This window comes from Lithobates pipiens, unplaced genomic scaffold (genome assembly GCF_037356315.1).
Source record: "Lithobates pipiens isolate NorthernLeopardFrog02 unplaced genomic scaffold, aLitPip1_a1.2 Scaffold_16, whole genome shotgun sequence".
NCBI lineage: Eukaryota > Metazoa > Chordata > Amphibia > Anura > Ranidae > Lithobates > Lithobates pipiens.
This window is the reverse complement of record NW_027507748.1, coordinates 204,287,498-204,315,402: the sequence shown is the minus strand read 5'-3', so window position 1 is coordinate 204,315,402 and position 27,905 is coordinate 204,287,498. Positions and strand designations below refer to the sequence as shown.

General features: G+C 41.2%; 1 protein-coding gene across 1 annotated transcript in view; it reads left to right on the top strand.

Annotated features, from left to right (window-relative positions):
• Nucleotides 1-10,668: 10,668 nt before the first annotated feature.
• The window catches only part of LOC143982308 (amine oxidase [flavin-containing]-like), a 164,838-nt gene continuing 147,601 nt past the window's right edge, over nt 10,669-27,905 (top strand). The window contains exon 1 of the mRNA XM_077480918.1: nt 10,669-10,920. Within this exon, the coding sequence (XP_077337044.1) occupies nt 10,875-10,920 (46 nt within the window). The 5' untranslated portion in view covers nt 10,669-10,874. The remainder of the gene's footprint in view (nt 10,921-27,905) is intronic.

The window sequence follows — 27,905 nt, the reverse complement described above, 5'->3', positions numbered from 1 at the left end:
CAGTAAAAGCGCACTAACACACTTCAATGTATTGCAGTAAAAGTGCACTAACACACTTCAATGTATTGCAGTAAAAGTGCACTAACACACTTCAATGTATTGCAGTAAAAGTGCCCTAACGCACTTCAATATATTGCAGTAAAAGTTCACTAATGCACTTCAATATATTGCAGTAAAAGTTCACTAATGCACTTCAATATACCGCAGTAAAAAGCACTAGTGCATTTCAATATACTGCAGTAAAAGTGCCCTGATGCACTTCAATATATTGCAGTAAAAGTGCACTAACACACTTCAATACATTGTAGTTAAAGTGCCGTAACGCACTTCAATACTCTTGTTTTGCTCCGAGGACATGCCTATGTCTCCCTTTGATCCCGAGCATCTCCGTAACATGAAAGTGGTTCAGACATTGCTTAAAGATAGATGCACAACCATTTTCCAGCAAGTTTGTATGTAGGGTTTCTACATTGTCAGGCTTGCATGTCTTGTTAATGCATAATTCGCCTACTATCACCTATCCTAGATCAAGCCTCTGGGCGCATGGGTCATCTTGTTCCCCATCCCATTGTTCACGGATTTTATTAGCTCTCATAATGTCCCTACCGAGTAGCAGCAATATTTGGGCACTTTTGTCTAGTAATGGGATGTGGTCAGCTATCACCTTGAGATGAGGGTGGTGGCGTGCCACGTCTAGTGTCGGGATTTCGCTCCTATTCTCCGCCATGTGATTACACTCGATAAGTGTGGGGAGTGGCATCTTTACCTTACCGTCCACGGAACATATGATGTAGCCATTTACTCTCCTCCCTGTTGTCTCCATTCGTCCCGCGCACGTTCGGAGCATGTAAGGGGAGGCGTTATCGTGTATGTTGAATAGTTTAAAGCATTCTGATCTAACCAATGATCTATTGCTCTGATCATCAATGATAGCGTACATTCTTACAGCCCTTTCCGGTTGTCCCTTTGGGTGCACTGCCACAAGGCATATCTTTGAACAAGATCTACCTTCGCCTCCATCTCCACAAATCTCAGTACATTTAGATGTTACCAATGGAGGAGGTGTCTTAACCTCTTCTTCCTCCCCATTTCTGCCTTATTATAGGGTTAGGGGTCTTGACTGTTTTAGGCTTAAATGGCTCTGGGTGTAGAGCTGTCACATGCCTATCACCGTAATACTGCATTTTATGGCTTCTTTACATTCCTTGGATAGATGTCCTGTAGAAGCACAGCATTTAAAGCAAGCTCTCAACTCTCGTAGTACCGGTAAGTTTTTGCGTTCCTATATCATCCTGAACCCAATGCACTTGTTAAGCGGATGTGGTTTTTTATGTATGGGACATTCTTTGTTTATGCTTCTCTGCTTTGTTGATGTTGAGGCCTGTTAAGGATTGATCTGTTCTTGCAGACTGCAGAAAATCCCAGAGTTCTTGTAACTTCATATAGTCTTTGGCAGTAATTCTGGGAAAATTATCGACCCTCTTGAAGAGTGCATCTTCGACTTCCTCAGGGCTACATAGCACTCCTCTAGCCTTTCCCATACTAAGTTTAGACCTACTTGGGGGTGGTTCACGTTGGCTGCCCTGAGCCTCTTGGCATGTTCCACGGATTCTTTTTCCAGCCATTTGGTCAGCAGGCTGAGTTCCTCCCTGGCGGAGAAGCCCAGACTCTTAATAGCATCCTTGAAGGTGAACTTCCATATCCTGTAATTCTCAGGACGGTCGTCGAAGTTGGTAAGTCCCGTCTGCACCATCTAACGCCTGATCATATACTTCCCCATGTCGGTCAGGCCAGATACATTGGTGTGCTGATCTTGTTCTGCCGTGGTTCCTTGGAAGGGTCTTGTGATCGCCTCTTCTTTAATGCAAGTGTTTGATGATTGCTGACGAGTGTGTATAGCTGTATCTTTCTGTGTTAGTGCAACTACATGGCTAGCATGTGGTGGTGCATGCATGAGCATACTGGCTTGTGGGCGATTTCTTTGACTGCTGATATCCCAGGCACTTAGTACCCTTGGAGTAACAGTGTCTTCTCTCGGGTCTAGCAAGTTTTTGGTGTCAGATGTGTCGCCCTCACTGCACACCAGTGTTGAAACGGAGAAGGCTCCTCACGTAATCTGCCGTACGACTGCCTGGTATTGAGGAGTGTCTGGATGTGCACAGTGACACTGTCTCCGGGAGGAGCTCCTTTATTTTTTTTTGCGCTTTCATGATGGCGGTCTCTGCAATGCCTTCTCGCTCCAGATCAATCATTTTTTTGCAGGTCCCGTTCTTGCAGGTTGTCGTTTGTGTTCATTCTAGTCAGATAGGCAGGGCCGCTGATAGGGCAGTACAACCAGCCCGGATGTACTGGGCCCACCCAGATCAGCTACACAGTGGGGCCCAGGCATCATGACAATTTGTTACTGCATCTATAAAAAAACCTTTTCTAAACTCTTCCCTGCTTCCACTTGCTTACAGAGTGGGTAAATTGTTTTCCTGGGCCTCATCTGGTTAATGCAGGGGCTCAGGAGGGGGGCACAGCAGAGGGACTATTTCTTTATTTTCGGGGTGCATATACATTATGCCGCCCCACTATTTTATTAGTCCCGGCTGGCCGAGTGATATTGTGATTCTCCATTCGGCTCCCGGCTGCAGTCCTCACCAGATCTGAAGAAGCTGAATGGCTGACATGGAAGAGCAGGAGGAGATCGTGGCTGCACTGGACACAGTGAGTGGGGAATATAGGAAAGAATGCTCACTGTGTCCTGTTATATATCTCACAGCACAGCAGGGTAAAATCATTACACAGGCAGCACAGCAGGGTCTCTGTCATGGCTCTGTGTTACATTGCTTTTGGGTGCTGACTTTATCATGGTTGTACTGTTACAGTCTGTTATACAGTATACAATACAGCCATAAGTTAACTAAGCCAGCACTCAACAGCCATGTGACATAAAGTCATGATAAATTCATGATAACGTCATGATAGAGCCCCTGCTTACTGTGCTGCCTGTGTGATAATTGTTACCAGATGATAATAAGAAACATGCTACTTTTAAAAATTCATTTGGAGGAGCAGTAAACGTGCAGCAGAGCTGCCCCCCAAACCAATCCCCTTTAATTTCTTCCCAGCATTGCTGGCTTGGAAGGTTGATGATATCTCGGTCATCACTACAGCAATGATCGAGATATCGTTTTTTAGCCCCATCGACTCTGCACAAAGTAAAAGTAATCGTAGTAGCTAGGAAGCCCCTGGATTCCTTTTACAGGCAGTGGAAAGGGGTCCCACCACCACCTTTACAGCTTTTAAGATGTGACCAGTAGCATCCAGTTACTAGGACACAGTGAGAGGGAAGGATTGTCATTCCTCCCATCGTGTGACATCAGAAACCAGAAGAGATGAAGATTTTATCATTTCTGGTTTCGGTCTCATGTAAAGAAGCCATTACTGACTTGAACAAGCATATGTTCAAACTGATCTTAGCTTGAGCAGATGCTTTGGAGGCCAGGACAGATATGGGGTCTAAAAGACCTCATATCTCCCTATAAATAGGACATGTTATGGCCCTTGCTATCACAAGGAATGTTGTCCATCCCCTGTGAAAGCAAAAATGACAATAAAAAATGTAAAGATACAGTGTAAGATTTGTTTTTATTTGTAATAAAATACAATTGAAAAGAAATTTAAACTGCCCCCTGCTCCTTCATGCTTACTAATTGCAAACACGTGTTGGCTTCACACGCATATGTAAACGCCAACAAACCTGCATTTCACTTCAAGTCCGGGTCAGGGGTGGGAACAAGGGCGTGGTTGAAGGGGGCCCTGTCAGGTAGGCTGTACGGGGCCCCATGATTTCTAACAGCGGCCCTGCAGATAGGTGAAGTATGTCTGTGACAGTGCTATGTAACATCCATGACATGAGTTAATCTGAGTTATGGCTTGCATAATCTGTTCTTCTTGACTGGTAGCACCCGTGGCATTACATATTTCAAATATTGTGTCTTCCCAAGCCCTTTCTAACTTGACACGGTGCACGTCAATGTTAGTTTCATAATTTTTCCAGGCCTTTTGTGTATGAGTGATTGTTCGTTTAGGCACTGTGCCTTCTTGCGTTGCTCGCAGTTGTGTACTGGTTTTGGTGTCCAAGTTATCACTCTCCTGTGCAGTGTCTAGTGAGGGCCTACGTTCTGCCATGCTGCTGGTGTGTGTAGGCTTCCTATCAAAGCACTTTAACTTTCTTAACTTTATTAGTGAATTAACAGCAGAGAGTTTGTACATGACTTTGTTGATGTTGCAGGGTGTTAAGAAAAAGTTTCTCTATGTGGAGTGCTTATCCAGGGAAGGAGGTAAAAACAGAATGCTTATTGCAAGGTTTGCCAGCTAGTACTTACAAAGCCTTCCATGAGTGAAAAAGAAAAGAGGACTAGGGTAAACATGGAAAAAGGAACAGAGGGAAACTAACTAATGAATTTAGACAGGGAGAGCAGGCTAATCCATTCTCTCTACCATAGAATTGAAAGGTTACTATGGCAGCCAGACTGTAGTAGATCAGAAAGGTAAACACTGCAAAAAGAGAGACAGGGCAAACAAACTAGATACTCTTGTTCCATGATATTTATGAAACCAATTTTTTCTCTTCCCTGCATCCAATTCGCATGACAGGAGATTGTGACCGGCTCTCTATGGAGCTGGTTCACATTTATTGGAAAGGTGCCAGTAGAAACTTCTGCTTGGGGGGTATCTGGACAACCACGACCTGTTTACTCCTGGATGCCCTCTCATGAGCCTCGCAGGTCCAGATTATGTTGAGCCATGCTTGTCAATTTAGGCATGGGACATCAAATTTATTGACAATGGCAGTCACCACTGGGCTTGTGGCAACTTTGGACTATGGTTGGCTGGGACTTTGTGTTCCTGGTCCCGGAGGTCTGCCCTGGGAGCTGCTACTTTAACGGCAGCCTGCATGTGCTTTTAATTTTAGGCCTCTAATAGTTCTTACTTACATTCCCAAAACAACCACACTGCCAGCACTTACTGTCTTCCTCCGGGTTGCTATGTAACAGGTTTTGCGTGGACACCTACTGTTTCACAAAAAGCCACCTCCAAGGTGAGTTTGCATAGTACTGTCTGTATGGCAGACAGAGGTGAGAAAGCCTCCAGTCCTCTTTCATATGCAGCAGGTCATACTTTTTAGTCAAACACGACAGTAACTCACACACACAGTCCAGCTGCAAACAGAACTTGTATTGTAGTCAGACTACAACAATTCACAACAAGCCCAGCAGAAGGCAGCCCTAACAAGGATCACTCACAGGTGAACAACAGCTTGTAGCAGAGCAGACCTCCCCCAAACTGACATTGTGTAAGGTAAACTAGATTCCCTGGGCCAGCACTGGCTTATGCTCATATTCGTGCACAGGTGCAAGAGAGGCCTCCACAACATTCCAGTCATCACCTGGTACGTGATACAGCGTCTATGTTGAGGGGAGCAATGCGGCCTGGCCGGACCAAGCCCAAGCGGGGACGTTTCCAGGAGAAGAGGATGATCCCTATACTTTCCCTACTCACCTGAAACCTATCTCTGCCGATACTACTGTCCTTGACAGAAAGGTGACCTGTCCCTACAATACCCACACGCCAAACTAAGGAACCCCCCTTCTCGGGTTCCCCCATTGGCACTCCTGGCTCCTCCTTTTCTCTGCTTGCTATGGGGGCACTCTGCATGCTCCCTCCCAAGCTCTGCTTTGTGTGTCCATAAGACACGCAGAGCAGGGCTCAGACTCGCCCCCCCCCCCACTCCATCCTCACTGGCTCTGATTGACAGTAGCAGGAGCCAATGGTCTTGGCTCTTATGCACATAGCTGGATTAAGATCGGACTCAGGTATGTATTTAGGGGGGCTGTGGGGAAAGCTGCATGCTGAAGGTCCTTTACAACCATTTTAACAGATAACTGTATATGATCTGTTGTTAATCTAGCCACTGTGTCCGGAATTTGACAGCCTTGAACTTTGAAGTGCACAGAGCACCTTTGGGTTCATGCCTCATGTGGAAGATTAAGAAATTATATTTCTCCCCTCTCTTACCCTTCGCTCTCTATTCTGAAGGCTTCAGTCATTTCTACTGGAAAGCCCAAAGCCAACTTTATAGAATTCAAATTAAACCATGCCTGCAGTTTGTTTACCTCTGTACAGTAGCCCAATGTAATACTTGATTGTTGCAGCAGAAGAGTTGTTTGTGTATCGACTTTAACTTGCCCACTTTAGCCAGGCAACTTGCATTTTCAGGACAAATGTCAATGTCAGTCTTCATATTTCTATTAACAGGGGAGGAGAGGCTTTGCTGCCCCCCCCCCCCCCCCCCGCAAGGTACCCTTGCAATGTTGAGGGCATGTGGCATGGTAAGGTTCAGGATAGGGTGTTAAATGCTTACTGCCCCCCCCCCCCCCTCCATTTCTAAAAATTTTAAAGGAACCATGCATTTTTTCCCTTGAAATAGAGATTGCACTTTCATGTAAGCAGTGTGTACTGTCCCTGTACTGAAAAAGCAAGCAACAAAAACAGCTAAAGTTTCAGACCAGACCCCTATCCAGCAATGCAGTCTAGCTGATCAGGAAAAGGGTGGGGGCAGGAAGCATGCTCTCTCCCTCACCAATCCAAGCCATATGCCTTCAATATAGGAAGGTATCTTGCAGAGTTGGGCACCTTATCTCCATGTTGGGGACAATGGCCTCATCCCCACATCTGATTTACCCAAAAGATGTAAAGTAATCCAATGTAATTTTAAACTCAATTGCATCGCTCAGCATTGTAGATCCAAGTCAATCACGATCCCTGACCAGATTCTGTATGTAAATAGGACAGCCAAGGATGCTGGGTGTCGGCTTTAAACCAATATAGCCATGGCCATGCAGTTCAGCTGCTAAATGACAGATCTCTGGCTGCTGTTTGTAAACACAAAATATCACTTTTAAAGGAGTATAGGTTTAGGGTATCCCCCAAGCATGTTATTTAAGGACTCGCTGTCCACCTTATAGCAATTTTACTGCTACAGGGTGGCAGCTGTGCGCTGGATCACGTATATATACGTGAGCCAGCTCTTCCGGGTAGGGGGCGTACATGCCGCTCCTCCTGTGATTATACTCAATGTCCTTCGGCAACCATAAATCATTCTTTACACAGGCAGAATGGAGTCTACCTATGTAAACAAGGCAGGTTGCCTTTCTGTTGGTAGGGAAGGCATGGATCCTGGGTTTCTGCAAAGCAGGGACATGGATCCATGCCTTCCCCTAGTAAAAGCCCCTCCCATAGTACACAGACACTAGCTAGGCACACCGTTAACCCTTTGATCTCCCTGATGTTAACCCATTCCCAGACAGTGTCATTCGTACAGTGACAGTGCATTTTTTTTGCCTCTGATCACTGTATTAGTGTCACTGGTCCCCAAAAAGTGTCAATTAGTGTCAGAATGTCAGCCGCAGTATCGCTGTTCCCCACTATTACTAGTAAAAAATAAATAGATAAAAATATCCCATAGTTTGTAAATGCTATAACTTTTGTGCAAATCAATCAACATTTGTTTATTGGTATTTTTCTTTACCAAAAATATGTAGCAGATTACATATTGACCTAAATTGATTAAGAAATTCGATTTTTTGCTATTTTTTTTTTATTGGATATGTTTTTGTAGCAGAAAGAAAAAAATATGTTTATTTTTTCAAAATTGGTGTTTTTTTTGTTTATAGCGCAAAAAATAAAAAAGAAGAGGTGATCAAATACCACCAAAAGAAAGCTATATTTGTGGGAAAAAAGGACATACATTTTGTTTGGGTACAGCGTCGCATGACCGCGCAATTGTCAGTTAAAGTAACACAGTGCCAAATCGCAACAAAATGGCCTGGTCAGGGAGTGGGTAGTATACATTTTTCCGGAGGTCAAGTATTTATGTATTTTACTAAAAGAAAAACAGAAATGGAAGGTGCGCACACCTAGTGCATTGCCAAAGATGATTTAATAATAAGACATTTTTATATAAACGTAGGCACTCACAATGTGTGATGCACTAGGTGTGCACGCCTTCCATTTCTGTTTTTCTTGTAGTTCCTTTTGGATTACCCCATTTGAGGAAGGCAGCATTCACCCAGTTTTGGATACCATATACACCCTCACACCACCATTTTATCTGACATCTGTTACTCCACACCTTGGAAGATCTATTAACACTGAAAATTACTGTGATTTATGTATTTTATTGTGATCCTTTAAGTGACATTAAAAGGCCCTCTTCCAACTGATTGATTGATTTTTTTTTATTGCATTGGTATATGGCAGTGCCCAGCTACTCATGCCATTTTTAACAGAAGCTTGCAAGTTAACCTTGAAAAAGGCTATACAAATAACAAGATTTATCTCCAATAGACTTGAATGGGGCTTAGCACCATGATTTGATTTCATTTTTTTTCCCTGGGTTCTCTGAACCTCCTACAAACTGAACTTAGCCTGCTTTGCTCTTCACTACTAGTGGATAGTAATACACATGTAGTTTCTCAGGTCATGGTAATCTGGAAGTCTGCCCATCTGGCATTAAGGGGAGGTAAGACACTACCACAAGCATTGGCGTGCGCACAGGGTGTGCCAGATGTGTCCAGGCACACCCTAATCACTCTTTACAGCACAGATGCCCCCTACTTCCCTGGCTCCTCGCTCCTCTCTGCAGTGCTACCAACTTCCCTCCTCTCCCACCAACTGTTGCTGCAAGGATGTTTTAGGATGAGTGGAGGAAGGGGCCGGTAAATATGTAATTGACCATCCCCTTTCCTTTCTGAATGAACATTGAATGATCAGTAGTGTGTGTTTGAGCTTTGGGGTGCACACTCTAATGCAATAGACTGCGCACACCTATGACCACAAGTACGGGTTAATAGGCAAAATCAAGAAGTGCAAGACCCAATTCTAAGGTTGTACAGCTCAAAAAATGACAGTAACCTTTATCTGCAGTCCTTCTTTTTAAGAGCACAGTACCACTGTGCTAAATGGCATTGAGGCTGGCAAGTATTTCACAGAAGCCCATGCATTTGAAGATCATGTGGCTATAAGGACAGCAGAGGCTAATTATTTATACATTTTGATGCCTATGTTGTATATATACATAAACGTGATGAAGGTTTATTAAAACATTATGGTTTAGCTAAACAGAGAGCAAAAGTAGAAGATGGCTGCTGGTTACTTCACTTTTTCTGACTAAAACCTTATCAATGGCGGCTGCTCATTAAATGTTTTTAATTTTTTTTTTAATCACATGATTAGAGTCTGAGGCTTTAATTGGCTTCAAAATGTGTGGGCTCAGCTCAATATTCGCTAATGTCTTCCTGCTTCTCCTCCCGGGTAATCATGAAGCCAGGTCCTGAGACCCAATTGGCCAGCAGTCCCAAGACCTGATTGGCCGGGAGGAAAAGCGACCGCCGAGACTCAGGAGGAGATGCAGGGGAGAGGCTGCCAAAGCCGCATCCTGCATGGGGTAAGTGCGGGGCTGGCGGGTGACAGGTGAGCAAAGCGGCGATCGAGTGAGTGATCGAGCAATACAGGGGCATGTATGTTTGCCAGCCAAAAACAAAAAATTGAGCACCAGCCTTAGATGGAGCTAACAAGAGATGACTCACATCTCTGTCTGTGCAAATGTTAGCTTCAGCTATTGATTTCTGTAAGCAACACACGTTTTAAACAAGAGAGCAAAGAAAACAAAGGAAAATGTAAAAAGTATCCCAAAACTCCAACTTCTGGCTGGGCAGCATACTACATATTAATCCATATGCAATATTACATAGTTATCCAACTAAGAAAGAGAATTATTTTTTTTTTTTACATTTTAATCTTTTTAGGCCTTACGATAATAGATAAAAATACAAGAGAATATATGCAAAACCGTTTTACATTCCCCAAAATAAACAGTGAAAAAACAGGGTCAAGCCAGATTTAGCCACTTATTTTTAGGGCAAGCCAGACTGGCTTGATCCAGGTCAGATGTAAATATAATAAGATTAGGTTCGCTTATCTTTGTTGCCATCCATAAACCTATCATACCCAGGAATTCTGCTGGAAAGTGTATTATATTCCTCTTATATTGCTCCTTTAAAAAGGACAGTCTTAAATGTGCTAGAAATAAACATTAACGTATGTTAAATTCCATCTTGTGTTTGAGGGTTTAAAGGACTCCACCAATTTTATGTACCTACACAGCGTTAGCACCGAATTTTTAATTTTGCCAAGAAAATGAAGCAAATTGTGCATATGTTATGGGATGCTTATGTTCTCTTTTTTGAAAAATAGAAACCTACTGACTGTCACTTATTTTTAAATGATGTTATTTAATAAACTTCTTTGCTGATGCTTCTTCTACTTCAGATTGGAAAGAAAAATAAAGCGTTTTATGAAAATCATCCATTAAAATTGAATTACATATACAGAATTTTATTCTAAAATTTGCTAAAATTAAAAATCTGCTGCTATCTACATTTTGACTTTTATTACCTTGCTTTATTTATGTCATTTTGAGATTTATTCAGCTTTCGCCACTTGAGGGAGTTTTCTGCAAAGGATTTGATTAGCCAAATAGATTGTGCCTAAAGCAGCCTGGTGTTTGCTCAGCACAAGAGGTTTGAGCTAGGTTTTTATTCTAAGAGGATCATTTCACTTACAACATCAGGGAGGCAGAAGGTGGAGTCTAGAGGCAGAGCAATGGGAAGAATAAAACCACCTCTTGGAAGATTGAGCAGCTGACAGCTGATAAGGGGAGATCCTTGGAAGCTTCACTCAGCTCTCCAGTACCAGGTTAGCTGCAGAAGAATAAAGGAGCAAATCCAGACAGACAAAAAAAAGAAAAAGAAAATAGTTCCACCATGAGCAACAAATACGACGTGGTTGTCATAGGAGCTGGCATTTCAGGTGCGTAACATAGTTTCAATAATATCGCAATACTTACGACATTATAAGAACGTAACTTTAATCTTTTCACCATAAATGCAGATATTTATTACATATGCATATCCTAGTACTGTAAGTAAAAATTAGGATCTTTTTCTCTGTACACGTTGCTTAATCCATGTTGATCCTGTAGAAACTATCTGTATAATCCACCTAGGCTGTTGAGCTCAAACTGACAAAGAACATCGGTGTAGTCAGATTACTGTTTATTTGCAATGTATAGGATTTAAAAAAAAACAAAAAACAAAAAAACAAAAACATGCCGTGTTATGTTGGGGCCTTCAGTAAATGGAGATTTAAGTAAACGTAAACAATATGCTTCTAATAAATGTATAATTTAATTCATTAATTTTTATATATATACATATATATATATATATATATATATATATATATATATATATATATATATATATATAATTATATTTCTAAAAAAAAAATAGCGGATTGTAGATCGGTATTAATATTTGATACTGGCCACAAATTTAAAATGTACAATGGAGATTTTCAATAGAAGTAGGTTAAATAGAATTAGTTGTAAGTACTTATTTTATGTACACACTGGAGACTGGCTGCTGCAGAAGTGATTGACGAAAACTGAGACATGCTAAAAAGCAACAAGTATGCTACATTGAAAGAATATATGAATGGCCATCTGTAAAAGGGTGGAGCACATGGAAAGGTACACGGCCAGAGGATTTGCTGGTAACAGGTTACCTTTTATTTATACACAGGGTGATGCCACCTGCACATAGGTTGTGAACGCTTATCTCTTGTTTAATATGCATAATACACATAATGTACAAAGGTGAATTTGGATTCATTGGTTAAAATGTCGCAGATACAAAGGAATAATAAATGTATGTAACCCTCTTTGTAACTCACCCCAGTAGTTTAATTATATATATATATATATATATATATATATATATATATATATACACACACACATACAGTATATACAAAATTATAATTGTATTATGACTGAGTTTGGAAAGCAAGTTTTGGTTCTTATTTGGTTCTTTTTTGTAATAATAGTATAGTTATAGGAAAAAGGAATTTGCATAGGTTTCAATAAACACACATGCCTGTATTGCAGCGTTTCCAATATATTCTGTCTTATTCTGTATCCTCTTTGCCATACCTGAAAGTAGAGCTGACTAGTAGATAGGCAATGTTTAACCGCTTCAGCCCCGGAAGATTTTACCCCCCCCCCCGACCGAGCACTTTTTGCGATTCAGCACTGCGCCGCTTTAACTGATAATTGCGTGGTCGTGCGCCGTTGCATCCAAACAAAATTGACGTCCTTTTTTTCCACAAATAGAGCTTTCTTTCGGTGGTATTTGATCACCTCTGTGATTTTTATTTTTTGTGCTATAAACAAAAAAAAGAGCGTCAATTTTGAAAAAAAAAAACGCATTATTTTTTACTGTTTGCTATAATAAATATCCCCCAAAAATATATAATATATAAATATTTTATATAAAATATAAAAAAAGATTTTTTTTTTCTCAGGTTAGGCTGATATGTATTCTACATATTTTTGAGGAAAAAAAATCACAATAAGCGTATATCGATTGGTTTGCACAAAAGTTATAGCGTCTACAAAGTAGGGGATAGATTTATAGCATTTTTATTATTATTTTTTTACTAGAAAAGGGGATGATCAGCGATTTTTATCATGACTGCGACATTATGGCGGACACGTCGGACAATTTTGACACATTTTTGGGACCATTGGCATTAACCCCCCTAGCGGTAATCCCGAGTCTGGCTCGGGTTGGGATTTTACTGACAGGAGCGGTAACCCCGAGCCAGACTCGGGATCGCATCGCTGGATGCAGGGGAGGACACAGGGAGAATTACTTACCTTGTCCCCTGGATCCAGCGATGTCCTCCGCGCTGTATGAGCGAGCCGTGCTCCGCTCGATTCACAGTGCCGAATGCCGCTGAGCTCCGTTCCCTGCAACGTTACGGAGCACGGGAGCGGAGAATGGCGGCAAATTCAAAAAGGTAAAAACACACAAAACACACACAGCACTGTAATCTTACAGATTGCAGTACTGTATTAAAAAATACACTTCCCCTTTGTCCCTAGTGGTCTGTGCAATGCCCTGCATGCACTTTTATATTATAAATACTGTTTTTTATGGCTGGAATTTGGATATTGTCCATAGCAACCAAAAAGTATCCCTTTTTCAGTGTTTTAGGATTTGATTACATTATTGAATAATTTTTATTATTCTTTATTATATTATAAACTTTATCATACCCGGGATGTCTGCTAGACTCTGGTTTGAACAGATTTAAGAGAGTTATTCCTAAGAATTACAGGACACAATATAAGACGCCAAATTTCCATGCAAAATAATTGTACCGCTTTCAGCACCAAAATCCAGACTGAATCATACCGCCAGGGAGGTTAATACAGCGATCAATGCTATAAAAATGCATTGATTACTGAAAAAATGTCACTGGCAGTGTAGGGGTTAACACTAGGGGGCGATCAAGGGGTAAATTGTGTTCCCTAGTGTGTGTTCTAACTGAAGGGGGAGGGGACTGACTAGGGGAGATGACAGATTGTTGTTCATACTTTGTAAGAACAGACAATATGTCACTTCTCCCTTTAGAGAACCGGGATCTCTGTGCGTAAACACAGATATCCCAGTTTTCGCCGTGTTACGAGCGATCGCGGGAGCCCGACGCCATCAAGACCGCCGGGCACTCGCATTGGGTTCGGGGCGAGCTGGGGGCACGCGAGCGCTCCTAGTGGCCACCAGAGGGAGCGACATAACATAGTGGCGATTCGCCATGTTGCTGCATTACAACTGTGTTAGCTGGTCGGCAAGCGGTTAAAGTGGTACTAAAGACTAAATGTTTTTTACATTAATGCTTTCCATGTATTAAAGCATAACTCCACCCAAAAGGGGAAGTTCGGCTTTAAGTCCTCCTCCCCCATCCTCTCCCATATTTGCCATATTATTTTTGGGGGGTGGGTACCTAGTCTCTCCCTCCCCTGGGAAGCTGAATGCTGAATGACCAGATGTTCACAGTTAGGATACCAGCTCCGGGAACCTAAAGGCCTGTGAAGAACTAGCCCAGGGGAGGACAGCCCTGGATCCCTGGACAGGTAAGTGTCCTTAGCAGCAGTATTTGTAGCTGCTGACTTAATTTTTTTGCCCATATTGAACCTCCTCTTTAAAGCTGAGCTCCATCCAAAAGGGGAAGTTCCCTTTTAAGGCCTCCTCCCCCATTCCTGGTTGTGAAATGGATCTTTTGGGGCGGGGGACAGGAGCAGGTGCCTGTCAATTTTGGTTCCCCCAAAAATCCCTACCAGCCCCTATATCTGATCAAGTAGCCCGGAAGTTCAGGAAAGGGGGGAGACAAGTAAGCACCACCTCCTGAACCATGCCAGGCCTCATGCCCTCAACAGCCTCCCTGCCCTAAAGCATGGACTCTTCCCTAAAACCCTGGGTAGTGGTTGTGGAAGTCTGTGGGCAGAGGGCTTATTGGAGTCTGGAAGTCCCCTTTAACAAATTCCCCCCCCCCCCCGTGTGAATGAGTAGGAGTACAGTGTCAAAAATAATGACAGGAGGCAGTTTTTGTCAATTCCTTTATTAAAACAATAAAAAAAATTGTCCCACTATGTGGTTCAGTCATCAATCACGATGCCCGCCGGACCCGAGAAAAGAAAAAGCAGATGTCCCTCCCTCAAAGAAGGCATACCCAAATGCCTTGCCTCTTAAATAGGTAAGGGGCGGGCCACCTGGTGGTGTCACCTGGTGGTACCACCCCCCTTGTGACATTGGCCTTTGTCACAGGCAGATTGTGGGGTTTTTTTTGCGTGCCACGGTGTGATTGACGATGGGTCTACATTGGGGGACATTGTTTTTTAATTTTTTTAAATAAAGGCATTCTTTATTTTGGACACGTTTTTTGGTTCCTGAGAAGGGGTGCAATGTACCTCATACTCATTCACATGGGGGGGGGAGAACTGAGGGCCCCCCACCCCAAAGCACCTCCCCCATGTTGAGGCATGTGACCTGGTATGGTTCAGGAGGGTGGGCACCTGCTCGGTTATGGGTCTGGAATGGATTTTGGGGGAGGACCATGCAGTTTTTTTTTAATTTTGGCATGGGGTTCCTCCTAAAATCCATACCAGGCCCAAAGGCCCGCACATCAGACTAAGGGGACCCCCTCCCCCCAGGCACTATAGTTAAAGGAATTTTTTTTTTTTATTGTTTCACTTTAAGCATCATTAAAATCACTGCTGCTGTAAAAAAGTACCTGGGCCCCCATATGCTTTTATGGCCAATAACTTGCATATAAGCCTTCAAAATGGGCACTTTTCAAGTTCAGGTCCCATAGACTTCAAAAGGATTTGTGGTTTCCGGCCCCAACTTTTGCGATGTTTGAGAGATTTGGTGCGAATTGAGATTTGTCAACCTGCTACTGACCAGATAAGAATATTTGTATTTAATTTGTGATCTGTGACTAGGGGATAGGGCTAATGTTAAGACTAGAGAAGAGTTGAAGGAAACAAGGGACAAAATTAAAGCATAACTCCAGGCAACCCTTTTTTTTTCTAGGTTAGACTAGGGAAGGAAGGGAATATTTGTCAAGTATTTATTGCATCCTGATTGGAAATCCTTACTGTGATGATAAAGGAGTAAAAAACATTAAGCCTTCTAGTCTTTTTAAAAATAAAAACGTTATGACTGGAGCTCTACTCCAAATAAAGAGAAACATGTTAAAAATTTAGAAAAAAGGTTCTACTGGAGAGCGACTAAAACAGAAAAAGAAAAAGCATTGAGAAGAGAAGAAGGAGGCAGAGCCTACAGGAAAGGGCAAGCTCCAGGCTTCCATTCTTATCCTGACTTCATAACCTTGCAAGTCACTGACCTAGAAAAAGTAATTGCATATACAATAAGGTGTTCTTACTCTTTGCTTGTCGCATGATTGCTTTTAGCCAGTGAGTACTGAAGAAAAGATATAACAGGCCCATTAAGCCAACGCCTTTTAAAACAAGTTAGCAATAGTAGTTACCCAATTTCTTTCTTGACAGGCTTACTTTTAGAGTCCATTCTGATGCAGGGCTTGAGTGCTTGTCTTGTGCGGGGCAGCATTTTCCCTGAACCCCCTGTACAGAGATGCATGCTATTTCCCCAAATTATATGTGTTCACACACACTGGGTGAGTTTTGGGACCCACACCCAATGGGATAACCCCAGCTTGCCACAGTCCTCTGTCCTACCACTGTGAGTGACAGCAGGAGCAGGACAGAGCAATAGACACTTGGCAGGCTAGTGCATCAGGCTCTCTCCTGTCTAGCCTGCCATAGGCACTGTGAAGGCTAGGTTTGTGCCAGCAGTGCACAGTCACGATGAGCACTCCAAACTGGCCCCTGTATATAATGCGGTTGGTGCTGATGTACCAATCTTTGCTCTGCCAGGGATGGGGGGGGACGACACAATTGCATTGGATACCACTTCCTACTTGATAGTTTAACCTGGGTTTGGTCTGCACCCACCACACCCCCATAATGACATCACTGCCCACACCCGCATGTCATATTGGGACACAGTACCTCTGCACTCTGTGAAACCGCATATCACAATAAATGTCTATGTACTGCCAGCACGGGGATGCAACACCTGCGCATCACTACGCTGGGAAAACTTAGACTTGCAGGGGGCATGCAGACAAGCACCCCATGTGAAGAGAGATTTACTAAAACTGGAGAGTGCAAAATCTGGAGCAGCTCTGCAGAGAAACCAATCAGCTTACAGGTTTTATTGTTAAAGCTTAACCCCCCTGACGGTCTTCCCGAGTCTGGCTCGGGGTGGAATTTTTGTACCATTAGCGGTAACCCCGAGCCAGACTCTGGACCGCATCGCTGGATCCAGGAGGAGGTTTACTTACCTTCTCCCTCGGATCCAGCGTTGTCTCCCCGCTGTACGAGCTATCACGGAGCCGATCTCCGTGCCCTGCGAGCGTTGCGACGCACGGGGACGGAGATCGGCGCCAAATTCAAAAAGTGAAACACACAGTATACATACAGTATAATGTAATCTTACAGATTACATTGCTGTATGTAAATATTTCACATCCCCTTTGTCCCTAGTGTTCTGCCCAGTGCCCTGCATGCAGTTTTATATTATAAAAACTGTTCTTTATGCCTGGAAACTGGAGATTGCCCATAGCAACCAAAACTGTCCCTTTACATCAAAAATGGTTTTAGACCAGCTAGAAAATAGCGATAATAAATTGGAATCACTCGCAGAATTGAGCGATAGCGATTTGTGGGGAGATCCGTCATCAAATACTGAAAAGTAATGACAGCGACAATTCTGCAACTGAGCAAATTTCAGTGTTTTTGATTTGATTACATTATTGAATAATTTTTATTATTGTTATATTATTATTTGGTACAATTATTTATAGTTATTTATTATATTATAATTTATGATTTCATTTTTCAAACTTTATTATACCCGGGATGTCTGCTAGACTCTGGTTTGGACAGATTTAAGAGAGTTATTCCTAAGAATTACAGGACTACAATATAGAACGCCAAATTTTCATGCAAAATAATTGTACCGCTTTTAGCACCTAAAATCCGAAATAATCGTACCGCCAGGGAGGTTAATTGATTAAGCTGAATTTGGAAGGTGATCGGCTACCATGTACAGCTGCACCAAATACTGAGTGCTTCAGTTTTAGTAAATCTCCGCCAAAATGTGTTCAGACACAACTTCTGGCAACAAATAGGTGTTTGAAACCAGCATGTTGCCAACTTTCTCTGAAGTTGGCTGTATTTGCATAGAGCGAGAGGCAGCACAATGAGTTCATTGTGCATTAGGCATGCTGTAATCTACACAATTTGGCAAATGTGGTGGATTTTGAAAGTAAATCAGTTATCCTTGATGAGGTCCTCCCAACATGTTGTTTTGTTTGTTTATTCCAGATTCTTTTCTGAGCACACATCCTGGTTAGCCAGGAAAGTAGGGACAGCAAGCATGTACCCAACTTCTCCAAAACCATATCAGACCACATGCTCACAAAATGGGGAGGGAACTTTGCCAAGTTTTCTTTGAATGGATGAGAGGAGATTCTGTGGTTTATCCACCTCTCCTCTCACCCATTTGCAGAAAGCAATACTCATTCATAGAGAGCACTGTATTCATTGAAAAAAGCACAATGTTTTTTGTGAATGGCTGAAGAGAGAGAAAGGGAAGAGCAAGCAAAACCTATACTTCACTGAATACAAGCCAGAACTATCAGACTGAGATTCAGAAGCTTACGGCTCACAATCACTTTTTTGGACTTGTAGACAAAATGTAAAATGCACCTGCTGCAATATAAGTGCCTATTAAAGACTTGTAGGTGGACCCATAACAAAAAATGTTAGAAAACAAGCATAATAAATAAGTCAAGGTACAAAAATATATAATTTTGCTTTGCCAAAGAACATTAGCTGTGTTTTATTTAATGTGATAAAATCACGTTGTTTTAGATCAAGTACTAGCATGGGGTATTAATGATTAACAAGATCACTTAATTAAAATATTAAAAGAAAAAAGAAAATCCCTTACAGGACACTTTCACCAGGGTGTGATGCATTAGGATCCCTCGATCTTTATTTTTAACAGCAAAGCCATGTTTAGACATATTGGTGGTTGTTCACGTGTGAAGTAATGTAATTGAGAGTGAGTAATTGAGAAAGATTAATTATCCCGTAAAAGCTCACATGGGGATAACTCACCAGTGTGGCATATGTTAGGCATAAACTTTAATGCATGTTTTCGTATATGGCTCTATTTAAAGCAACTGATTCTAGAAGAAAGGCAACGTCAACGTTACCTTTTTTTTATAGGTCATTGTCAAAGAACGTGTATGACACAATAAGTATGACTGTTTTCAGTGCAAAGTATCTGACTTGAAGTTCAAACAGTAATTTTAAGCACGTTATTAAAGCGAACCTAAACTTAGGAACACAAATTTAGTATAGTGCAGTTTATCAGTCCTTAGATATGGGCATTTTTTCCTTTCTTACAATTTCATGTATGAAGGAGCGGTATTGTCACTTAACAGGACAGAGAGTGTATTCGATTATAGAACACATCCCCCATTCCTCTTCTCCATAGCATATGATGGTGTTCTGTAGTCCTAGCACCCTTACTGATAACATTATTTGAAACAGCAATGCAGAGTGCATAGTACAGTACTGACATTCTGGCAGGATCAGTAGTCATTGACAGGGCTGCTGTTAAAAATCATGGGGCCCTCCGAACCATGCCTACACCCCACCTACCCTCCGGGGTGCAGCAGCAAAGCAGCACTGACTTTATCCGCTTACACTCCGTAAAATGTAAAAAAAAAAAAAAAAAAGAGTCCCTCCTCTGCTCCCACCTCCTGGGCCCCTCTGTTAACCTGATGGGGCCTATGGAAATTCAATTTAAGCCTTGGTAAGCAAGTAGGAGTGGTCTAGTAAAATCTATTTATTAATTAAGGCCCCTTTCACACTGGGGCATTGGCGCCATCGGCAGTAAAGCGCCGCTATTTTTAGTGACTCTTTACGTTGTTTTTGCTGGGGCTTTTGCCCACTAGCGGGGAGGTTTTAACCCCCACTAGCGGCCAAAAAAGGGGTAAAATTACCTATAAACAGGGCCATCCTTAACGCAGGGCAAACAGGGCCCCTGCCTTGGGCCCAATCTTTGTAGGGGGGCCCGCGCTACTCGTGAATTGGTCCCCCGATGACGGCTTTGCAGAGTGCACAGAGGACATGGGAGGCTGTATTCCCGATCTAGTCAGCAGTGAAGGGGCGGAGCCGAGAGCTCCACTGATGCGCTGAACCCGCCCCATGTAGCCTGTGTGCTCATAACAGAGCGGCTGCAGTTAGAGCAGTGATTGGAGTGGGCGCGTCTGTGGAGCTCCCGGCCTCACCCCCTCTACACTGGCTGGGGAATACAGAGGTCCGGGCGGGGCCGAAAGCTCCACTGACGTGCCCACTCTGATCACTGCTCTAAGTACATCCGCTCTGTTCTGAGTGGAGCTCCCGACCCCACCCCCCTCTCTGCTAATTGGCGTGCAAATACAGCCTCCTGTGTCCTCTGTGTACTCTGCAAAGCTGTCATCGGGGGCCCCAATTCACAGGTAATCTCATGCAGTATATCCACAGTCTCTGATAATCTCATGCAGTATATCCACAGTCTCTGGTAATCCCATGCAGTATATCCCCAGTCTGGTAATCTCGTGCAGTATGTCTGCAGTCTACGGTAATCTCATGCAGTATGTCTGCAGTGTCCGGTAATCTCGTGCAGTATGTCCGCAGTCTCCGGTAATCTCGTGCAGTATGTCCGCAGTCTCTGGTAATCTCGTGCAGTATGTCCGCAGTCTCTGGTAATCTCGTGCAGTATGTCCGCAGTCTCTGGTAATCTCGTGCAGTATGTCCGCAGTCTCCAGTAATCTCGGGCAGTATGTCCGCAGTCTCTGGTAATCTCGTGCAGTATGTCCGTAGTCTCTGGTAATCTCGTGCAGTATGTCCGTAGTCTCTGGTAATCTCGTGCAGTATGTCCACAGTCTTTGGCAATCTCGTGAAGTGTGTCCGCAGTCTGGTAATCTCGTGCAATATGTCTGCACTCTCTGACCCCCTCTATTAATGTGCCGCTTTACTTGCTAAATTATTTGGGATTGCTCCACTGCTCAGTGAGTGGTAATGATGTGCATTAACCTCTAGCAACCAGTCAGTGAGCGCTAATAATGGGCAGTAACCTCTAGCAACCAATCGGCAAGCAGAAATGTGTTGTAGGCTTTAGCAATCAGCCAGTGAGCGGTAAGGATAGACTGTAACCTCTGGCAAACAATTGCAAGCGCTGCGTGATCTGCTGCAGTAAACTGATTTTGAGTCTATCTGCTATTTTTTTGTATGTCTCAGAATGGAGGGGGGGGGGACCCCAAGAAAATTTTTGCCCAGGGCCCAATCAAAATTAAAGACGATCCTGCCCGTAAAGTGTCGCTGCAGCTGCGCTTTGCTGGGAGTTCAGTGGCTGTGCACATTCAATTCAATGGGCAGGAGTGGTGTATACACAGTACACTCCTTTTGACAATTGTTGTCCAATTTTCGGTCAACAAATGTTGGATGATGGGCTAGTAAATTTTCGGCAGACAATGGTTTAACGTCAGATTTTTGTATGGTCAGTACACAAATCCGTTACACAAAAGTCGAAAATGTACAAACATGCATGCTTGGAATCAGTGCTCACCAAACATGAAATTAGCAGAAGGGGCCAAAAAGGGTGGCGCTCCAAAGCTGAAATTCCTTGTAGTACGTCACTACGTTCGTGTTTGTGGCATGACAATTGTGTAGCGTTAGTATGCAAGAAAAGTTCCTGACACACACCCTTTTGACAAAAATCAGACGCTCGGTTTACCAACAATCATACCGTGTGTACAAGGCTTTATGAACATCCTCAGCTGTTGGGTAATATACTATATATACAGCATGTGTCCCGCATTAAGGAAAGGACCCTCAAGTACAAATAAGGAGTTTTTTGCTATTAGAAAAATTATAAGCTTCCACTTGGCAGCAGACTGAAATGACAGGTTTAATAGTTTACTTTACACTAACTCAAATGGAGCCTGATACTTGTGTAATAAATCACTTCCAACATATCTGAATGTTCCATGTAGCTTTCCACTGACATGCATTATTTCCCCTGGCATATCCATTCAAAAGGAGTATTTTGAATATGGGCAGAGGGCAGCACAGGCATTGGATGATCTGCTCTTGAGTGTTCACAGTGATTCAGATCTCAGAGACATTTCAATATGCCAGGACTTCTTTCATTCTTCTCTTCTGTAGAATTTGCATCAAAACAGCTCATGGTTTTTTACAATGTTTGTTAAGTGGTTTTGACAATTGTTCTTAAGTTTTTCCTCAAATCCTAAAATGTCGAGGTTCGCTTTGGTACCCCAATCTATCAGTTTTGAACTTTTAGTAAACAGAATTTATATAGCGCCAACAGTTTGTGCAGCTGTTTACAAAATGGAGGGAGACAGTACAGTTACAATACAATTCAGTATAAGAGAAAGACAGCCTTGCTCGTTAGCGCTTACTGTCTAAAAGGGAGGTTGAAGTAATACAAAAAGGTAACAACTGTGTGGGATGAGCCGATAAGCCGATGGAGAAAATAAAAGTACAGTTTATTAGTTATAGGCCTTTCTTAAGAGATGGGATTTCAGGGATCACCTAAAGGCGAGAGGAGATTGACTGATTAGAGGACGAGAGAGGCTCTGGAGAAGTCCCGGAGGTGAGCATGGAAAAGGTGACAAGGGAGCTAGAGCGAAGATGGTCTTGGGAGAAGTGAAGAGAACATTTAGTTGGTATTTTGAGACAGCTAGGGGAAGAGTATAATTCATGTTGTGAAAAACTGCTGCAAATGAGGAAATTTGAACTTTGCAAATGTCTTCTTGATGATAAAAAAGTTGTATGCTCACGTCTTTCTAAATATGTTTCTTCCCCATTTGAACTGCACTTTTTTAACTGACAACATTGTAAAGTGACACGTATCAGACCATGAGTTTCTGAACTCAGCTTTCAATGCTTATTCTTGTTTTTTTTTGTTAATTTGCACAGCTAAACACACTAGCAGTTCATCACCGATAGGATGGAACAGATGGCTTCCTATGGTGTAAACTACATAGGAAAAACGTAATAGCAAATAATCTAGCATGGTTTATATGTGACTTATTGCTATTACATGTGACTGTACAGCTTACACCACAGGGAGCCATTTGTTCCATCTGTTTAGCAATCACTATTTTAAGCAACTGAACTTCTACAAATCACCTGTGTAGAGCTAGCCTTTTTTTTACTGTCTAAATAAAACAAGTTTAAATGGATTGAAGCTTGTCACACGCAATAGGGGAGATTTACTAAAGCAGAATCTAGTGCAGATGTGCATGGTAGCTTCTAACTTTAGCTTATTCGATTAAGCATTGACAATAAAACCTGGAAGCTGTTTGGTTTCTATGTAGGGTTGCATCAGATTTTGCACTCTACAGCCTTAGTAAATAACCCCCAATGGCTCACCCCGAAGAGTGGAACATTTTCAAAAACAAGGTCATATTTTCTTGTTTTGCTGTAACCTTACCCAGATGGATAGATAAAAAATGCCTGCAAGATAATATACACCTGCAGGAAACAAAATTCATCTTCACCGAATTCACTTGTGTGTATTTGCTCAAGTGCTATGATGTACAGTCAGGTCCATAAATATTGGGACATCAACACAATTATAATCTTTTTGGCTCTATACACCACTACAATGGATTTGATATAAAACAAACAAGATGTGCTATTGTGAAGGGTGTTTTCTTCACCAGGGAAAGAATTCTTTGGTCAACCACCACAGTTGTTTTCCGTGATCTTTTGGTGTTGCTGACCTCACCGGTGCGTTCTCACTTTTTAAGGATGTGTAAAATGGACCCTCGCGCCACTATGTGCTAGACGTGAAATGGATCTACGTGCATCAAAATAAAATATATAACAAAGTATAATGTAACAATCTGTGGAATAACAAAAGTGCAAGTGCTGCTAAGTAAAACAAAAAATGCAGCGGGACAAAATAGTAAACACAAACTATCACTTGAATAAATAAAAAAGAGTCCTGCGCAAATAATACCACAAAAAATGAATAATGTATATAAATGTGAAAAAAACAAGAGTCAATGAAAATATTTCAAAATAAACACACCAATAGTGTAAGTGTGTAGTGAAAAAGCACTGGAGGAAGAACAGGACCAAATGTTCCAAAAGATCAGGCTCCCAGAACTCTCACCTCAGAGATGGAATAATAAGGCAAAAGAAAATAATTCCAATGGACTTCTCCTTCACTTCTCTGTGCACAATCATCAAATGGTATAAACTTCTACCACTAGAGGGCCGATTCAACCTCTTATGAGTAATGCTGCAGCATATGTATCCTCGTGGTGTGAAACTTAAAGAAAACACAGAGGGGAAGGGGGAAGGGAGAGAGAAAGGGGACTCCAATAGTGTAGTGGTTTCCAAAACTGAATAAATTTATTTAAGAGAAAGCAAATGGACTCTCACATTTAAAAAGAAAATATCAAACAGAAAGAGATCTGGCGTATACAGCCAGTATTACGCTTGTTCCGGTATTCCTACGGCCACTCCCTACGCGTTACGTCACCACGTGACTTCTTCATGGGGATGACGCTAGACCGTTCGTAATATGCTTATATACGAGAAAACCGGAAACGATCGGACCGGAAACGTCCGAACGACCATTTTGAAAGAGGTAAAAAACGTCCGAACGACCATTTTGAAAGAGGTAAAAACAATCATGTTGGCCGGATGTAGAAACTCCGCCATCTTGCTCCTCCAAAATGATGAAAGGGAAGTGTATGTACACCACCATTTTAGACCGGAAATGATTCTTCGGCCATTTTAATACAATATGGTGTACAGAGAAATATACATTCTCCCTTTAAAGAGCAAAAAAGATCCGAACAAAATATAGAATCCGAACGAAATGTAAATACTAAAAAATATAAAGCCTAAAAATTGAAAAATAGTATATATCTAGCAATTTATATTAAGATCATCAAAAATTATATATAAAAACCGCAATAGACATGAATGTATAAATATCATGATATACAAATAAGAATATATAAACAATGTGGATAAGGAATAAAATATCCTAGCGATTTAAAATATTACGTCACTATATAGAAAATGTATATATAATATAAATAGCGACAATAGATAAAATATATAAAAAAATATAAAAATATTAAAATATATGTAAAAATAGTAGATATAGTGAAATATAACTCAAACTGTTCACCAAATAAAATGCCAAAAAAATTGATAATGATGGCATACCGGAAATAGAGCAAGACTTTACATGAAATATCCTATCATAATAATACTACAAGAGAATAAAATGTATACAGTATAATGCATAAAATTAAAAATTGTTTAAAAAACAGTTAAGATCAAAATCAACATTTAAACCATCAGGATAAAAAGATCTCATAGTAAAAATCCACCTAGATTCCTTCTGACTGATGGTTCTAATTTTATGGCTACCCCTCCATGAAGAATTAAATCTTTCAATACCCCAAAATTCTAAATGGGAAGGGTCCCTATTGTGAACTTGATCGAAATGTCTGGAGACACTGTGTTGTGGAAAGCCCTTTATAATATTCTGTATGTGTTCTTTTAGTCTTACTTTAAGTGCTCTTTTTGTTCTTCCAATGTATTGTAATTTACAACTACATTGTAAACAATATACCACGCCTTCTGTATGGCATCCAATAAAATCACGTATCGTATGTGTTTCTCCGGTAATAGTACTAGTAAAATCAGATCTTTTATTTTGAAATTTCTTGGCATGTCGACATGTGAAGCAATTCTTGCAAGGATAAAAGCCTTTTCCAGTAAAAAAAGTAAAATCTCTTTTAGGGGGTGGATCAACCACGGATTTAGCTATGATATCTCTCAACGTGGGAGCCCTTTTAAAAATAATATTAGGTTTTTGCGGCAAGAGATTGCCCAAATCTTTATCTTTCTTCAAAATGTGCCAATGTCGACTTAACAAACGGGAGATTTCTTTGTGTTGTACATTATAATCCAATATAATCGAAGGGACTTCTGAATTACTTTTATTTTTGTCCTTACTGTTGTTTTCAAGCATCTTGAGCCTATCCATACTTTTAACATGTTCAATTTCTTTTCTTATAAAGGCGTCATCATATCCTTTTTCTTTGAATCTGGTAGCAATTAAATCAGCTTGTTCTAGATAATCCTCAATTTTGCTACAGTTTCTTCTAATCCGAACCAATTGTCCTTTGGGTATATTAAACAACCATGGCTTAAAGTGGCAGCTATTGATGGAAATATAACTATTGGCATCAACGTTTTTAAAATGCGTTTTCGTGATAATCTTATTTTTATCCAGGGAAATATCCAAGTCTAGAAAATTAATTCTATTATTGTGTATTTTCCATTCTAAATGGATGTTTTTGTCATTCACATTTAGTTTTGTTAAATATTTCTCTAGAGCATCATGGTTACCATTCCATACTATGATGATGTCATCGATATACCTTTGATAAAAAGTTAGCTCTGCTGGTGTGTTTTTATATATGGCATCTTCTTCCCAATGGGCCATAAAGGCATTTGCAACACTGGGCGCAAATTTAGCGCCCATGGCTATCCCTATAACCTGCCTATAATAAGTTTGATTATGCCAGAAAAAATTGTGTTTTAGGCAAAAATCCAAACATTTGATCAGGAACTTCCGTTGTTGGCAGCTTAATGTAGTGAAGGTTCTCAAAAGCCATTTGATAGCAGAACATGCTTCATGATGTGCAACAATAGTATATAAGGAAGAGACATCTGCGGTGGCAAGCAAAGTTCTTCCTTCTAAAACAGTTACAGTTTCTAGTAATTGAAGTGTATGTTTTGTATCTTTAAGGTATGCTTTAGTCTTCTGTATGGCTGGTTGAATAAAAAAATCTAGATATTCTCCCAATCTGGAAGTGAGAGAGTTGATGCTATTCACGATCGGTCTGCCGGGTGGGTTATCTCTATTTTTATGTATCTTTGGAATCATATATATAATAGGTACTCTGCATGATTCAGGAAGAAGATATTTGCTTTCTCTTTTACTTAAAATAGCTTTCTTACTTCCTAAATGAATTAACTGTTCCAATTCCTTTTTATATTTCGTGGTAGGATTACCCAAAAGTTTGGTATATGTATTGCTGTCTTGCAATTGTCGATCCATCTCATCTAAGTAGGATTTTTTTGATTGTATAACGACAGCGCCTCCCTTGTCAGCCGGCCGAACAACAATATCTTTTCTTTGTGTCAATGTTTTAATACCTTTTTTGATATATCCTGGATTGGAAACTTTTTTGATTTTCATGGTATATATATCATCCAACACGAGTTTTTTGAAAACTTCGATATGTTGATTACTACTGACTTGTGGATTAAACACTGAATTATTGCGTAAAGTGCTGAATTGTGCAGGATTAGGTTCATTTACTGTAATAGTATTGGATTTAATAGGGTTATTCATAATGTACTTTTTGATATTGATTTTTCTAATGTATTTTTGGATGCCAATGTACGTGTCAAATTTGTTCAAATTTTTTGTGGGGGCAAATTTAAGACCTTTATCAAGAACGGCTAGTTCTTCTGGGGAAATGGGAGTATCGCTCAAATTGATAACTCCTTCTCCAATCATTCTCTTTTTCGTTTGGATTCTCTTTCCCGCTCTGCAGCCTCTCTTCGTTCTGGGCTGTTTCGTATTCTTTCGTTTTCTGTTCTTCTTGTGGGGGAGTGATACGGTTCCTGTGGTGGTCTTCTTCCAGGCGAATCCCTCCTCCAATGTGTCTCCTGAGGTCTCCTTGGGGAGTAGTCTCTCCTGTCCCGATCTAAAAAATGATCCTGTGTATCTCGAGGATACTGATGATAAGATTGCTCATAGTGGTTTTGTTCCGGATAATTTCTAATGGGTTCATATCGGTTGGACGTTGGTATGGGGCTTCTATCCCTTCTTCCCTGATAGTCATTTTGATATGAAGGCCTTCTGTTATTTCTTTGGTGCCAGTTATTATAATATGGTTTCTTAAATTTTTTAAAAGGTTTTTTCCACCCTTTTTTAGGGGTCTGTTGTGTATAATTTCCCCCATATGCATGATTGTCATATGGGACTGGGGTGGCATATTGGTTATTATACGATGAATCATGTCTTCTCGGCGTCTCAGGATAACCCCTGTTATAATGTGTAACAGGAGGTTTCTCTGTTCCAAATCTACTATTATGTTTTTCCCATATAAGATCATTGGCAACATGAGAAGATGTGGGATCTTGTATTCTTACTTCTCTTTCTCGAGATACACAG